This window comes from Dermacentor andersoni, chromosome 3, assembly GCF_023375885.2.
Source record: "Dermacentor andersoni chromosome 3, qqDerAnde1_hic_scaffold, whole genome shotgun sequence".
NCBI classification, from domain to species: Eukaryota; Metazoa; Arthropoda; class Arachnida; order Ixodida; family Ixodidae; genus Dermacentor; species Dermacentor andersoni.
In genome coordinates this window covers 77,086,015-77,101,822 of record NC_092816.1, presented here as the reverse complement: position 1 = coordinate 77,101,822, position 15,808 = coordinate 77,086,015, and the positions used below count along the sequence as shown (strand labels likewise).

Genomic DNA, 15,808 nt, shown 5'->3' with positions numbered 1-15,808 from the left:
GCGTTCTCTCAGGTAAGTTTGATTTGCCGATCTCTCGTTAAAATAGTGTTTCACGCATGTTGTCTTGAGTGTTGTTTCTCGATAACACAACTTTTCAGCACGATCACACCACTTTGCCGAGCGATGACAGTATTTTCCATAGTGGCACCGCGGTATTGACACTCCATTTCTTCATTGGGTTCGTAAGGCGAACTCCACCTAGTACTTTAGGGGGATGGCGTAGTCGTAGTGCGACGGGTACCTGAAGCGCGTTGCATGTTATTCTTCGTCGTCCGCCATGGGCTCCGGCGACGGCGTCTGCGGGCCCCCGACAACGCGAAAGGCAGAGCGAGCGGCTGCAGCTCCCCGTGCTCGCTCCACTGCGGCTCGCTCTGCCATCTTGTCAAGCGGCCGCGAGGCAGAGCCCAACCACGGGATCGAAGATGCTCGCTCTGCCATCTTGTCAAGCGGCCGCGAGGCAGAGCCCAACCACGGGATCGAAAATGCTCGCTCTGTTATCTTGTCAAGCGGCCGCGAGGCAGAGCCCAACCACGGGATCGAAGATGCTCGCTCTGCCATCTTGTCAAGCGGCCGCGAGGCAGAGCCCAACCACGGGATCGAAAATGCTCGCTCTGTTATCTTGTCAAGCGGCCGCGAGGCAGAGCCCAACCACGGGATCGAAGATGCTCGCTCTGTTATCTTGTCAAGCGGCCGCGAGGCAGAGCCCAACCACGGGATCGAAAATGCTCGCTCTGTTATCTTGTCAAGCGGCCGCGAGGCAGAGCCCAACCACGGGATCGAAAATGCTCGCTCTGCCATCTTGTCAAGCGGCCGCGAGGCAGAGCCCAACCACGGGATCGAAAATGCTCGCTCTGTTATCTTGTCAAGCGGCCGCGAGGCAGAGCCCAACCACGGGATCGAAGATGCTCGCTCTGCCATCTTGTCAAGCGGCCGCGAGGCAGAGCCCAACCACGGGATCGAAAATGCTCGCTCTGTTATCTTGTCAAGCGGCCGCGAGGCAGAGCCCAACCACGGGATCGAAGATGCTCGCTCTGTTATCTTGTCAAGCGGCCGCGAGGCAGAGCCCAACCACGGGATCGAAAATGCTCGCTCTGTTATCTTGTCAAGCGGCCGCGAGGCAGAGCCCAACCACGGGATCGAAAATGCTCGCTCTGCCATCTTGTCAAGCGGCCGCGAGGCAGAGCCCAACCACGGGATCGAAAATGCTCGCTCTGTTATCTTGTCAAGCGGCCGCGAGGCAGAGCCCAACCACGGGATCGAAGATGCTCGCTCTGCCATCTTGTCAAGCGGCCGCGAGGAAGAGCCCAACCACGGGATCGAAGATGCTCGCTCTGCCATCTTGTCAAGCGGCCGCGAGGCAGAGCCCAACCACGGGATCGAAAATGCTCGCTCTGCCATCTTGTCAAGCGGCCGCGAGGCAGAGCCCAACCATGGGTTCGAAGATGCTCGCTCTGCCATCTTGTCAAGCGGCCACGAGGCAGAGCCCAACCACGGGATCGAAGATGTTCACTTCACTGTGGCCTGTTGCAACGGGGGCACAGGCCAGGGTTAGCGCGCTAGGCTACGAAGCCGTAGTTGTGGCAGTGGGGCAGAGGATCAAATGTTCATCGTGGCCACTTCTTTTTTTAGTTATCTGAAGATGGTGTAATTTGCATGACGTAATTTGCGTGCCGTCTTTCTGTCAAGGCTTTTCGGCCACGGCCTTCTGATGACGGCGGGGTCGCACAATGAGCCAAGTAATGCTCTCGCATTAAAAACAGAAGTACTTGTGGGCGTCATCACTCACGAGAGAGGACTTGGCAGAGAAATGTCTGGCTTCTCTTTTGCATGCCTGACGAAAACATGGGCGCGTGCTAGTGAGACCACACCAGCCTGATCTTCGTATGGACCTTTTCTTTCTTCTTTGACAAGACAGAGAGATTAAGTGTGATTAAGTCGATAAAGAATCACTACGTTACTTCTTCCTTTAATTGATTTCCAGCGTCTTGATGAACCGTAGGCGGGCACGTAGTATACGAGCAAATAAAAAAAAACGAGAAGCACAAGAGCAACGTGTCCCGCGCGCCGACAGTCTTCCTGGCGTGGTCCAGACCTTTAAACAGGCCATTTATCAACGTCAAGTTGACTTTGCAAGAAAACTCTTTCCGAGTAAGGGGACATTATGTGTCACGAAACTAAATCTCATTACGGGTGAATGATATGGCTCAAACACTTCTCCGTGTTTCCTCTGTGCCTCTACGGACTTCTACTGAAGATCACCATGCTTCTACCAAGGCGCCCGCAGGGTCTACGCCTGGGTCAAAAGTCATCTCTCTTCCGGGCCATTACTTTTATTCCCATCTTATGCCTCTGAGTGCATGGCTTCGCGAAATTCTACATGGTTGCAAACGTAGTGAACCTTCGGCTATACTTTTTCACTAAGCACGTATTATCAGCCATATTCTTGTGGGATTAAGTTAGATGTCCCATGTTTTCCCACATTACGCATTCATTTTTCATATATCATCGCTGGAAATATTAAAGTCTCGCGTTGCCAGTGGAGCTCACGTTTGCAACATTCAAGAGCAATAAGTTTTTCCTAACATAAAGGTTGATTTTACCAGTCAGAAAATGCAGCAGAAGTGTAAAATTGTTTGGTAGTGCTCTCGAGTTGGCAACAGACCATGCTCTATGTAGCGGAACCGGGGCTAAGTCGTCTAACACTCTGCAGGTAAAACATTAAAAAAAACTGTAACAGCAATGTGTGGTTTGTCCCGGTGGTGGCACAGTTGCTATGGCTGATGATACTGCTGTTGAGCACGAGGCCACGGGTTCGCTGCCGGTCTGCGGGAGCCGCATACCGATGGCGTCAAGATGCAACAAAAAAAAAGCGCTTGCGTATTTATCTGTGTGCGTTAAAGAAATACAGGTGGCCAAAATTAATCCAGGGTCCCCCACTACGACGTCCCCCTTAACCCACAATGCCCCTTTGGGACATTTATGCCCTACTTGTATTTGATTGATTTCGTACTGCGTGGCGAAGCCCCGTCAACTACCTAAACAAATTTATTACTTCACAGGCGCAACTAAACCACGAGACTCGCGCCAAGCTTTTCCAGCTAAAGAAATGTAAGCAGTGGAGAGCAGCTGGCGTGTTCTATGTCGTAAAGTTTTTGGCCGCGCGAAGCACTGTGGTAGGTGACAACTTAAGAACTACAAGCAAGCTCCGCAAAAAACAACGCATATATATATTTATATATATGCAGAAAAGCGCCGAGCTAACGTATCCAACAATCACCAAACTTAGAAAGACCATGGGGACCACTTAAGCAATTGTTATGACGTGCAAATTCTAGAGAATTACTTGTAGCTTAATGTGTCGCTGAGTTATCTCGCCGAGCTTAATATTGCGACGAAATTACGTTGAGTTTAGTGTTGCTGCGCTATGTTTCCGAGTGTAACGCTGCTGCTTATGTGGTCGTACATATATATATATATATATATATATATATATATATATATATATATGTATATATATATATATATATATATATATATAGTTTACTGCTACCCGTTGTTGACCTCCTTTTTCGGAAATTTTGGCAGGGCTCAACTTCCGCGTTCGCGCGGATACCAAGGATCCTCGGAACGAGAACATGGCCTTCTCGGCGTTGCTGCACGGTACCAGCAGCTACACTTCGGGAATCATCCACACCTTCCGCTTTCAGGCGGGTCGCAAATACACGATCTCTGTCGCTCAGGTGAGGACCGTTACCCCTTCCACTTGTCTGCCAGTCAGTGTGGCGCGTACGTCCGGCAGCGTCCGACAAAAGTAGGATGACTATGTTTGCAACAAGCGTGTCGCAACGACAAGAACGGGAAATTAACTACCGTATAATTTGTAATATCAGTCGATATATATTCTCGAAAAAAAAAAAGGAAAGGGTCAGGCTAAGCTCACTCGTTGTCTTATATAGCCACCTTTAGCAGAATTTTACTCGTCGTCTTGCAACCAACGGTGTGCACGTTGGCGAGCGCGGTCAAATTCGTATCTATATCTAAGTCTTGTGTGCTGGCGTTTCTCTTTTTTTTATTCTTTTTTTTTATTGTCGCTGAATCGTGTGTGGTCTCTTCCGATTGACCTCATCTGTGATTTGTTCTTGTTTGTTCTTTTTTTCTTTTTCTGGTAAGTGATGAGTAGCGGCATGCGAGGCAGTTTTCACCAGCGTTTCCATATAAAAATTGCAGACTATGCCGAAGCGAAGGGCAACATGGCCGCTCAGCGCCACTTTGGTGTTGCTGAAGAAAGCGTGAGATATTGGCGGGCGCAGAAAGGAGAACTGTCGACGTACAACGCTCGTAAAACATCATTTTGTGGGCTTCGTGCGGGACCTTCGTGCGCGCTCGCTACCGGTGACAGATCGAGCACTCAGTTCGCTGCAAAGCTGCGCGCCGTTTCGAAAATAAATGCGGATGGGTGATATTGTTTCTTGTTTTGTTTTGTTTGTTTTTTTCACTTCAGAGTAAGGGGCCCACCTATATTCCGGCTCTACCTATATTCCGTTTTATATGGTAGATGAAATAACATAAGCTATACTCTATGGGACTGGAGGGTATGCCAGTCGTAAAAATCTTTGCGCTGACTGAGTAGTTGCTGCGAGTGGAATGAAGCGAACATAATCGTGGGTTAAGATATGGCCGAGCATATTCCCCGGCACTATTTTGTCTTCACAGAAGAGTTCTTTTTCTTTCTTTTTTGTACAATGTCTCTCCGCGTCGAACAGTAATTCTGTTTTGCCTACTTGAATTTAGAAGAAAAGCTAAGGATCACGTTTCTAGTTGCTTTAGATAGTGTGACGAAGTAAAAATTAGGACTATTAGGTTTCACAGGCGCTTTTTTCAAAGCATACTGAGACAATATGATCTGAATATGTAAATAATGAGATCTTTGCTTTAAATATGCAACCACAAGAACATTGCGTGGGACGCTTGGCTATAATAAGGTTCTGATTTGAGAGTGCACGAGAGAAATGCACCAACTTTTTCTTTGGAGCCGTTACTGCATAGTATTCAAGCTAACACATGCGAATTCAGCTTTTTTTTTTTTTGTAGAAGTTGTACTGTGACAATGGTTCTCACGCGAATCTGATCGCGCTCCGCAAGACCATATTGACCCTTTTCACGGCGATGCCGAGGGGCGCTGCCATGTTTGATCACGTGGTGCCGCCTCCATTGCTTGCCTTAGCTGCCTCTGTTGCCTCCGTGTTTACGATGGGTGTACATGACGCCGATGCGGTGATGCAAACCAATGTTTCGACTGATATCGTAGACGGTGACTGGGCGGACGACACGCGCAGCTTTGGCTACTGCTTCAAAAGACATGTAAGCGCTTTCGAAGCGAATTACGCTTTGTCGAAACGGCGCTAGCCGCGTGTACGATGCTTGTAATAAAAGCGGGGCTGAAGATGTATTCCAAGATATTCTAACTTTCCGCTTATGAATTGAATCAGTATAAGTGCGTTTAGATCTTCGTTCTGCATCCAGCAAATACATTTAGTGAGCAGCTTGTCAACTTTCTGACTTTGTATACTAAGTTCCCCGGGCCGACACTATCTGGTTTATTTTCTGCCTGATTTAATGGCTTGTAGCAAATACGTTAGTGTGCTGTCAGTATAGCCGCTGTTACCCATGATTCGAGGCATTCATTAAAGTGTGCGCTCGTTTACTTATGCTTGACACGTTTGCGATAGAGAAGGCGTAAGTTTGCGTGTGATTTGGTGTGTGTGTGTGTGTGTGTGTGTGTGTGCGCGCGCGCGCGCGTGTGTGTGTGTGTGTGTGTGTGTGTGTGTGTGTGTGTGTGTGTGTGTGTGTGTGTGTGTGTGTGTGTGCGTGTGTGTGTGTGTGTGTGTGTGTGTGTGTGTGTGTGTGTGTGTGTGTGTGTGTGTGTGTGTGTGTGTGTGTGTGTGTGTGTGTGTGTGTGTGTGTGTGTGTGTGTGTGTGTGTGTGTGTGCGTGTGTGTGTGGATAACGTGCGAGAAACTTCCTATATGTCAAATAAGAAGCGGCGGTACTCCCTTTGTCACCGTATAACGAGTGGAACTCACTTTTGTGGGCGATCCGAGGTTGACGTTCTTTCCTAGGAGATTACAGCGCTACAACACTGGCGGATGAGCGAAATTTTTTTTATCCGCAAGGGAAGCCGTGCAACTCGAAGAGCCGGCAACACAGGCAGTTCTTATGTAGCAGTGGTCCGTGAACTTGGACACACGGATTCATTGCATTCCTTAATATGCCAGTCACAATTTTTGCAGCCAACTACTGCACACGTCTTCACTCCACCGCTCCATATTTCTGCAGCATGAATCGAGCAGTGCGTTAGCGAAACCTAGATGTGCGCCACCGAAAGCGCATCTCGTTTCCTAGAGCAAACTGCTTCGCGAAAATAGTCAATACTCAAGAAATCACTCAAGAATCAATACTCAAATCACTCAAGAAAGAAGCTTCACACTATGCAACGGCTTTGCAACGCACAGAGGCATGTTTTAACGGACACCTTTACTATTATTTTCGCAGACAGAGCTGGTCTCGTTGCCGCTACCATATGAGACCCGTTGCATCGACTACGTCGCTACCGCGGATGAATCTCTGTATGATGAGAAAGAGATTCAAGAGGAGGTAAGTATGCAGGGTCCGTCACCGTTCTGTGTCAAATAGTAGTTCAGCGAAAATGACGTGCAGTTTACCTGATTGGTCTACAGACTTATTTTCCATTCAGTTGCCACGTAAGATTGCACAAAACAAGTACATTGTTATTGCATGCTAAAGAAAAAGTGGACAAGCCGAGTGAAGAAAGAGACCCCTGGTAGTAATATCCGCAAATGTTCTTCTCTATTATATCGCGTTGTCGATGTATCGCATTCTTAGAAATTCGCGTTGCTGTAGTGAGTCATTAAATAGTATCTATGCGACCAACAATAGCGAAATTTCTCACGTTGAATTCACCGCGTAAAGGGATGCTAAATAGAAAAAGGATTCGAGCAGTGTTAGTAAAAAACCTTTGCATCATAACAGAGAGAAAAGGGTTGTGTAGCAAGGCAGGGAGGTTAACTAGAGGTAGTTCCTCTTCGCTCCCCTGCACGGGAGGAAGAAGTAGGGGATAAAGAAAGAAAGAAAGAAAGAAAGAAAGAAAGAAAGAGGAAGCAGGAGAGAGAGAGAGCAAGAGCGACTAGCACAAACAAATTTCGTACACTGTAGAGCGGTAGGCGGCGGCGTTCTTAAAGTCTATCATGAAGGCCCGTAGACCGTAGAAATCTTAGTAGCGCTAATAAGGCCTTCTGCGCGGATGCTTTTTGGGAGAACCGGCCTCGAGCTTTCAGTTCTGATAGTGGACGATTGCCCAATTGGTACATCACTCTGCACATCACTTACCTCTCGGGAGCGCGGGCTGACGCAGGTAATGTATGCGAACGTCTCCACAGCTGCATCTGTCGCACGTGGGGCTGTTGGCCATTACAATAAGGAAACCATAAGGCTGATAAATGCAACGCCTAGCCACAGACGGCACAGCATGTTCTGTTCACGTTGTGGCAGTTCAGGCGGTAGATACATCTGTATGACCGGAGACAACGAACACAAACGACACATGGTGAAAAATATCGGATCCCACAGACGCAAAGTACATTCACGTGACATCAATCGCAGCCCAGCAGCGTTATCTGTTTGCGAAAGCGGAATCAAGAGGCATTGACCACTTTCATGCGCAGATTGGGCGGCTTGGTCGGCTTGTTCATTCCCGCTGATGTTGCACTGTCCCGGAAGCCATTGAAATATTTTGTTGTGTCTCTTGTAATGGCTGCGATGACATATCCGTTGAATTTCTCAGGCCAGTTGTTCATTGTGTCCGTGGCGCATTGGGTTCTCTATGCACTGAAGGACTGCCTAGGAATCACTAAAAACTTTTCATTGTTGCGTTAGTTCCTAATTAATGAAATCCCGTGCAGTACGGAGGGCCGCAAGTTCGGCACCCGTCGGTGGGGTCACACATGAAGCCTTTAACATTATTTCTGCAGCTTTTTCCCGAACAGTGACTGTAGCGGCAGAGCTGTTGAGTTTTACTGAATCATCTATGTAGACATGTAGGCGGAATCTGTGGACGTTGCAAATGTGTTCCAAAGTTGTTTGCTTCAAAGCTTGCAATGGCGCTCCAGCTTTCTTTTTGATGCCAGGAATTGTCAATTGTACTTGTGGCCGGCGCAGACACCACAATGGGGCTGATAATCGTGTAACAGGCGTGAATGTTGTTGGCAAGTATAACTGCTGTCTTACAATACTTTTGGCAAAAGTTGAATGTGGCCTTATTGCTGACAAGCAAGCAAAATGGTGTGAGGGAATCCGAGTCAGGCGTAGGATGTGTGCTTTCAGGGCATCTGTGGCAATATAGACTGCGAAAGGACGATCTCTGGCAATGGCCACTGTCGCAACCGATGACGTAGTTCTTGGGAGACAAAGGCAAGTTCTGGGTGCTTGGGCTTGCACACTCTGAAGTCTGCGGATATATTTAGCGCAAGTATTTCCTAGTAGAGGTAAGCTGTAGCGCAGGAATCCTACATATAGGGTTTCATATAATTGCAACACTGATAGTAATATAGCGCCCCAGGACTTCCCGCCGAGAAACGCTAGAAGGTCCACAATGGCGGCCAAACGGTTTGTCAAGTACGAGACTTCAGGGCTCCAAGACAAGTCTCTATCAATGATGACGCCAAGAAACCGGTGCGTTCGTCTGTAAGGTACATTTTCGCCATTAATCCGCAAAGCACACGCCACCATCGCTTTGCGAGTAAAAACAAAGAGTGCGCACTTCTAAGGTGAAAGCTCCAGGCCTTGCCTTCTTAAATATGTTGATAGGGTTGTCGAAGCCTTTTGAAGTCGTGCGCGGGCTTTACGCGTGTCACTTCTGAAGGCCGCATGCAAATGCTGTCTGCATGTTTGGGGAGCTGTACGGTTCGCGGTAACGAATCGGGGAGACCAACGAGCACCACATTTAACAGGCTAGGCCTAAGTACTCCGCCTCGTGGTACACCGCTGGTATAGCTAGACGGCGTTGGTCCATCTTCAGTCCATATAAAGAAAGATCTTCCATTCAAATAGCCCCGCATCCAGAGAAAGACGTGTCCACCAATACATACAGCTTCTAAGGCGTCCAGAATTGAATGATGATCTATATTGTCGTAGGCACCTTTAACACAAGAATTAAAGCCGCAGTGATTCGTTTAAGGTGTTTTCGGCGCCGTACATACGTTACAAAGTCCATAATTCTATATATCGACGCGCGTCGGCGTCGAAAGCCAGCCATTACCTCTGGATAAACGTTGTAAAATCCCATGTCTTTCCGATTGTGTAAAGATCATTCTCCATTACTTTGCGACGCAGCTGGCCAGTGCTATTGGACGGCAAGAAGACAATTCCAATGGAAATTTGCCAGGCTTGAGGAGTGGAACAAGACGACTGGATTTCCGCGTCGTAGGGACCAAGCCGTCACACCATGATGCGTTATATAGGCCAAGAAGTGCGTCTCTTGCCTCTTTACCAAGGTTTGCAAGCGCAGAGTATGTGACGCCATCGGGTCCTGGTGACGAAGATCGTCTGCACCCAGCAAGTTGGGCCTCCAGTTTTTCGATGGAGAAAGGAGCGTCCATAAGAGGATCTCGGGAGCATGGGGGGCCAATATGAATAGGTGCTCAAGGTGAATAGGTGAACGCCGGACCCGCGATCCTTGCGCAGTAATCTTCGGCTACGTCGACTTCTCGGCGTCCTTGATGGAGGGCTAGCGATTTAAATGAACGGCGCTGTTGAGGAGGTGTTCGAAATCCACGGACTGTTCTCCAGACAACCGACAGAGGTTTACGTGAGTCAGGAGACTAGCAAAAACATTTCTAGCGTTGATTTTGCACCATAGCAATGCGACGCTGAATTTTCTTTTGAATGCATCTGTCCTGCCTCAGGTCGTAAACTGATTTAGTCTGCATCGTCGCTCTGCTAGCCGGCGGATTGCATGGAGGTGCTGTATTTCCGCCTAAATATCCGTTTATTTCTGCAATAGCCGGAATGAACGCACATCATCCTGCATCGCCTTGATGATCTTAATTTCGAGTGTGGACGAAAAAGCTTCGTGGCATAAATGCTCTAAACACGGACCAATCTATCGTTCGTCCAAGATTTGAAAAAGCCGATTTTCGTAGGCCCTTTATCTTCAGGTAAGCAGGAATGTGGCCGCTTCCATAGGTTTCTATATCTGCGAACCAATGAACACTGTCAGAGAGATATCGCGAGACAAAAGCTAAGTCTAAACAAATGCTAGACGTCCGGCGACACAGAAACGTGGGACTACCATTGTTAAGGAAGCAATGTTCATGACCACAAGACAAAGGAAACGAGGTTCCTTGCTTTGGATGTTGCCTTGATGCTTCCACAGAGTCAATGATGCGCGTTAAAGTCCCCAACAACAATCCATGGACCAGGAGTGGAATCTAAAATGTCACTGAGTCTCTGTCTGTAAAAACGACTTGATGGAGAAAGGTAAGCGCCCACTAGAATAAAACGCAAGTTTGTGTTTTTCACGGTCAAGCAGACATACTGATTACTGTCATGTGGCAGCACTGTTCTCACCATACGTAGATAGTCACGTTGTTATTACAATTACAAGTCAATTCCACGTAAGGTTCACAGCCCGAGTGCCGGAAGGGTTTCTGTAGGTTCGCCTCACAGACAACAAGAATGGGAGATTGATTCGCGAAAACGTATTGGCTAAAATGAGCAATGCGGTATTTCAGCCCACGGGCATTCCATTGCATAACGGACGCTTCCTTGACGTGTCTGAAGAAAGGTTGAAACGGTAGAGTCATTGTGTTTGCTGTTCGAGGCTCGCAACAACCGGATCCAGACAGTGCAGCATTTGCAGTGCACCAGCAGCAGATGGCGTCTGCATGTCATTTATCATCACACGAATGACTTTCATTAGAGACTTGATTATTTCGATTACTTGCTTGTCTTGCCCTTGCGTGCGATCTGTGAAGTCATTAGTGCGTCGGTAGTCCACCGTCAGTCTTTATTCTGCAGGAGGACTTGATGCCGGAAGTGCAGGTCAAGCGTTTGCGGATAGCGTATTCACTGCATCACCAGACAACGTGTTGTCAGTGCGATTAACTAGCTTGGGAGAACCAGCTGCAGGAAGTAGCGCCTTTCTTACGACGGTATCAGTATATTTAGTAGACGAATGTCGTCTGCAGCTGCCACTATGCCGTCGCACTATGGCGGCGATCCCTCTATGCCTTGAGTTTTCTCTCGCCATTTGTTTGAGGACTTTCAGCTCTGTCTTGAGTCCCGGGCAATCTTTCGACGACGCTTCATAGAAACCAAAGCAATTGGCATACTTGAAGTCAGTCGCACAGCAAGCATCAGCGCTGTGCTGCTCAGAGCATTTTGCGCACACGATCGAATTTATGCATATACCACTGGCATGCCCAATCTTCAAACAATTTCGGTAATTAGGAGGTCTCGGAACGAAAGCTAGATACGGAAAAATCCAACTTTCACGTGTGACGGCAAGCTTCCTCCCTTGAAGGTTATCCTCACACAACGTGATTCTCCTAGACGACGGACTTCAATAATAATTACATCGGCTATGGCGTGTTTAATCAAAATAAGTAGGTCGTTGTCGTTGATGGACCCATCGACATCATAAATGACACCTGATGAAGTATCGCTGTCCTGTGGTAATAGGTTGCGAACATTTAGCGCGCCCATCACCTTGACTGTGCTAAAGAGCACTGCTTTGTTCTTGACATCGAATGCAATAATATTCTCAAGGGTTTTAATTCTCACCTCCGTAGTCTCACGCGGAACAAGAGCCTCTAGTGTGTCAGATATGGCTGGCCTGTTTTGCCGATTCAGGTCATCGGTCGGCTTCTCTGGCAAGAAGAGGATGCTATGGACCGTGTCAGTGTTCTCTGCCATCTCCGTCGTCCTTGTTGAAGACGAGGAATCAGTGAAGATTCTCTTCTTTCCTTTTTGCCTTACAACTGTCAAGTAGTCACCGTCATCCAACACATCTCCTGAAGCAGAGTAGTACAGCAGGGTGTCCTCGCTACCTGTGTCGCTCATGAGGTAGTTGCGCTTCCTCGGAGCGCTTGACGCTGTGACATCTGTCTCGTCGGAACGCCTAGCTGAATCCACTTCCATTGCCGAAAGACTCCGGAGCGGCGCCTTTGGAAAACGCGCAAAAGTACTCGTAAATTGAGAGAACTGGAAAACGGGGTTCCACATAAGAGCCACTTCTTCGTCGTCTCCTATTATTACAAAAAGAGCCAATCTTACTACGAGACGATGCTTGGAAAGCCGTGAAAGACACAAGAACAAAACATAGGAGGCACCGCCGCCTTGTCATTCCCGCACCAGCACGCAGTGACGTCATATGTTTTGACGCTGTATGCTTGGGCCTAGTTAATTCTTTATCTTTAAAAATGGACTCTATTGTATTCTAAAAGAACCATAGAGTGAACTTTGAAAGTTTCAAGAACTTTATTGAACCACAGCAGCCGAAATACGAAAAAAAACATTACAATCTGTGATGCCAAACTGACGTACCAGCCCTATACAGGGTTCTGTCGCAAAATTGAAGACTACAACCTTGGCCGTCATTTTCTCTCGTAATAATAAACCTATTACCGCAAAATAAACGAAAGTAGAGTTCTTCAAAAATAATTTATCAACCTAAATTCGTTGTTTCTCTTTAGTGGAGCTTTGACTTACGAGCACTGGTGTGCTGGTTTGTTGTTTCAACTTTCTGCCACCAGGAGTGCAGCGAGTTCTGCGTGGCGCAAAGGTGGATAGCGACGTGTGGCTGCTTTTCCAAAATGTACGCCGTCAAGCATCGCATGAAAGGAACAGTGTGCGAATACGTGCCACATAGTGAGTGAAAAATTATCTTTTTTTCTGTGCGTTTTTCACGCATTCTGCATTAATTAGATCACTCTCGTCAAACGCGACGCAGCGATAAAGCAGTACACCTTCACTGCTTACATTACGCTGCAAGAATGTTGGATTTTCGTTTAATATAAGTAGGTGGATGGAGGGGGGAGGGGTGAAGTTCTGTCCTATCTTTATATACGCCGTTGTATTTTTACACAGGGTTTTACCTGTTCACTACGAACCAACTTGCTCTCAACAGAGTACTTTTGGAAGAAAGAACGTGTGGGCCACTATCATAGAGATCTTGAGAGGTAAAAATTGTCATCCACCTAACCGTAGCACGAAGGCACAGAAAACGTGGACGGGTATCTCGTAAAGAAACTTCGCAGCGGAAGAAAAATTCGTCCTGGTTCTGGCATCAAACCCGGGGCCAACGCTGAATTTTACACGCGACTTTGAGCCTAGCAGCACAGCTAATCAAATGCAACGGCGGAGGGGGGTGAAAGACCGAACAGCTGGAGTATTACTTGTGAATCCAGCATAACATCTCTACTACGTCGTGCATTTCGCGACCCTATAGTGGGGTGTTTTAATTATCCATAATTAACAAAGTCTACTTTTAATTCTTAACGAACCGAAGAGTCAACCTTAACAGTTTCGAAATTGTCCTTTCTCTTTTTTTTTTTCGGGACTCTGCCGACGCGAGGCCCACCTTGATTTGCCGGCTATGGTTAGGAGTGGCCTTTCCTAAATGCCTTGCTTTTCGCATTGAAATGGCTGACAAGGCTACGCGTGATGAATGTAGTCGCTAGAAGGCCCTTCAAGGCGTTACGTGTGACTGTACTCGCTACAGTGTATGCAGAGACTATCGCACAGATCAGATCGCACATATCAGTGCAGGTCATATTGAAATGCTGACCTCATAAGCCATCGTAGCGCAGGCTGGCGTAGGTATTGTTACGGCTTTCAAGGACAACAGACCTGTGCAAATGTCTTTAGCTTCAGTTGGTATTGGTTGAGCTGCACGTGATCCCGTGCTGCGATATACTGCGGTAGGCGTGATCATGACCAACGGTGACCAACGTGTCAATTTCTCTGTAGTCTGGACGAACACCAGGTGCTTGTTTGACGTGTATACGTGAACAAACAAATGCATTACGAAAACTATAGGGTTTTTTTTTTTCTGTGCAACGGGGTCAGGGCGGGGGGGGGGGGGGGGGGGGGTGTTATACTGTAAGCGTCCACCTAGTGGACATGTCCATTTCGTCTGCTGCTGAAGTGCGGATTGACTAGAGTGCTGAAATGCTGATGGTTGGGCTGGGGCACGTGTCAGAAAGAGGCAGGCACTCTAGCCAATCAGTACTTCAGAAGCAGACAAAACGGACGTGTCCACTGGGTGGACACTTACAGAATACGCTCCCCCCCTCGCCCCCAGGTAGATTATGCGCGGCCAGCGAAATTGGGCTTAAATGGCCCTCCCCTGTGCTAGGGCAGCGCTTCTTTTAATAGCGACAAAAAGAAAGGAAGTACGGCGCTTGCACAAGTGTATACAATATAATTCTTGAACACCCCAAACTCACGTTTTGTGACCTAGTAGTTTGCTGTGGGATACCGCAATACGATGTCCCGGAAGACGAGATCATGTATGCAACTAGAATGCATTAAATTGTGAACAACTTCCATGAAGTAAATTATGCTTTCCTTGCGTGTTCTCTTTGCGCAGTGCGTTGCATCGACGAACTGATCCGTCAGAAGTGGTTCATGTCCTGCCAAAACATCTGCACCCGAGGATGCAAGTACGAAAGAGCACTTTAGCAGGGAAGAAGTTTGGGTGTGTTGGTGGAATACATACAAACTGGGATACATAGCGCAAGAATGACACAGCGACAAGCAGAAACACGGGATGAGCGCTAACTTTCAACAATTGATTTATTGCTGCTGGTGAGCATATATATACTCACTGGGACGCCACTGCAACAGACACACTGAAAGGAAGGAGGAAAAGCAGTCATGTGACTACTATGCCCAAAAATGCAAGCTCTTTCTTTGATAAAAGAATAGACGGCGTGCTAACGCAATCGTCACCTGCTCTGGCTATCTCAGCTGCTTCGACAATTTCCCTCGTAATCTTATTCCTGTGGAGATAGACCACAACAGTTTGTTTTAAGAGAGGGAAGCATGGTGCCTTTGCGTCACATTTTCTACAATGGGCAGCCAGATGCCCATCTATTGCGAGGCTCTCCACTTTATTACTATGCTCCGCCATACGCACGTTTAAACATCTGCCCGTCTGGCCCAGAGCATCGTAATGCAGCATCCGTTTGTTTACCTTCTGTAGTAGTCGGTGAGGTTCACAAAAGAGGCACTAATTGTCTTGCCCTATATATTGTAGCAATAGCTATTTTTTGAATGCGTAAGCATTTCTATGCCTACCAAACGAGGAAGCCCGTCCGTCCGTCTGTCAACATTCAACATTCAAACAACATTCGAAAGTGAAAAAAATATTTGGCGGTGGTGAGTTCCGAACTTACGACCCCACGCTCGAAACTAGAGCTTCTGACCCAGTGGGCTAAACACCCACGCTTGCTGTAGGCAAATATATTTTAACCATATGAATGTTTTGTACCGGCGGTACAAAACAAATGTCAAAGGAGAACAATTTCTAGAAAGGTTTTGTTTAAACATTTCGTGTTGGTGTAGTAAAAGCCATCTTTGAGGTCACATGTAGAGCCGACTTGCAGTGTTGTAGACTTCAAGAAAAATCAGATTTTGCGAAAATTTAAGGCCAAACACGCCACATCACCGATGCCTTTGGGCGTTCGTTGGATGCGCCTCCCATTGGGGCGTTACTTCACCCACCGAAA

General features: G+C 47.5%; 1 protein-coding gene across 1 annotated transcript in view; it reads left to right on the top strand.

Annotated features, from left to right (window-relative positions):
• Nucleotides 1-14,769, top strand: part of LOC126544576 (uncharacterized) — a 44,742-nt gene extending 29,973 nt beyond the window's left edge. The window contains exons 17-20 of the mRNA XM_072286845.1: nt 3,586-3,740; nt 6,552-6,653; nt 12,830-12,944; nt 14,668-14,769. Of these exons, the coding sequence (XP_072142946.1) occupies nt 3,586-3,740; nt 6,552-6,653; nt 12,830-12,944; nt 14,668-14,759 (464 nt within the window). The 3' untranslated portion in view covers nt 14,760-14,769. The remainder of the gene's footprint in view (nt 1-3,585; nt 3,741-6,551; nt 6,654-12,829; nt 12,945-14,667) is intronic.
• The last annotated feature ends 1,039 nt before the right edge of the window (nt 14,770-15,808 follow it).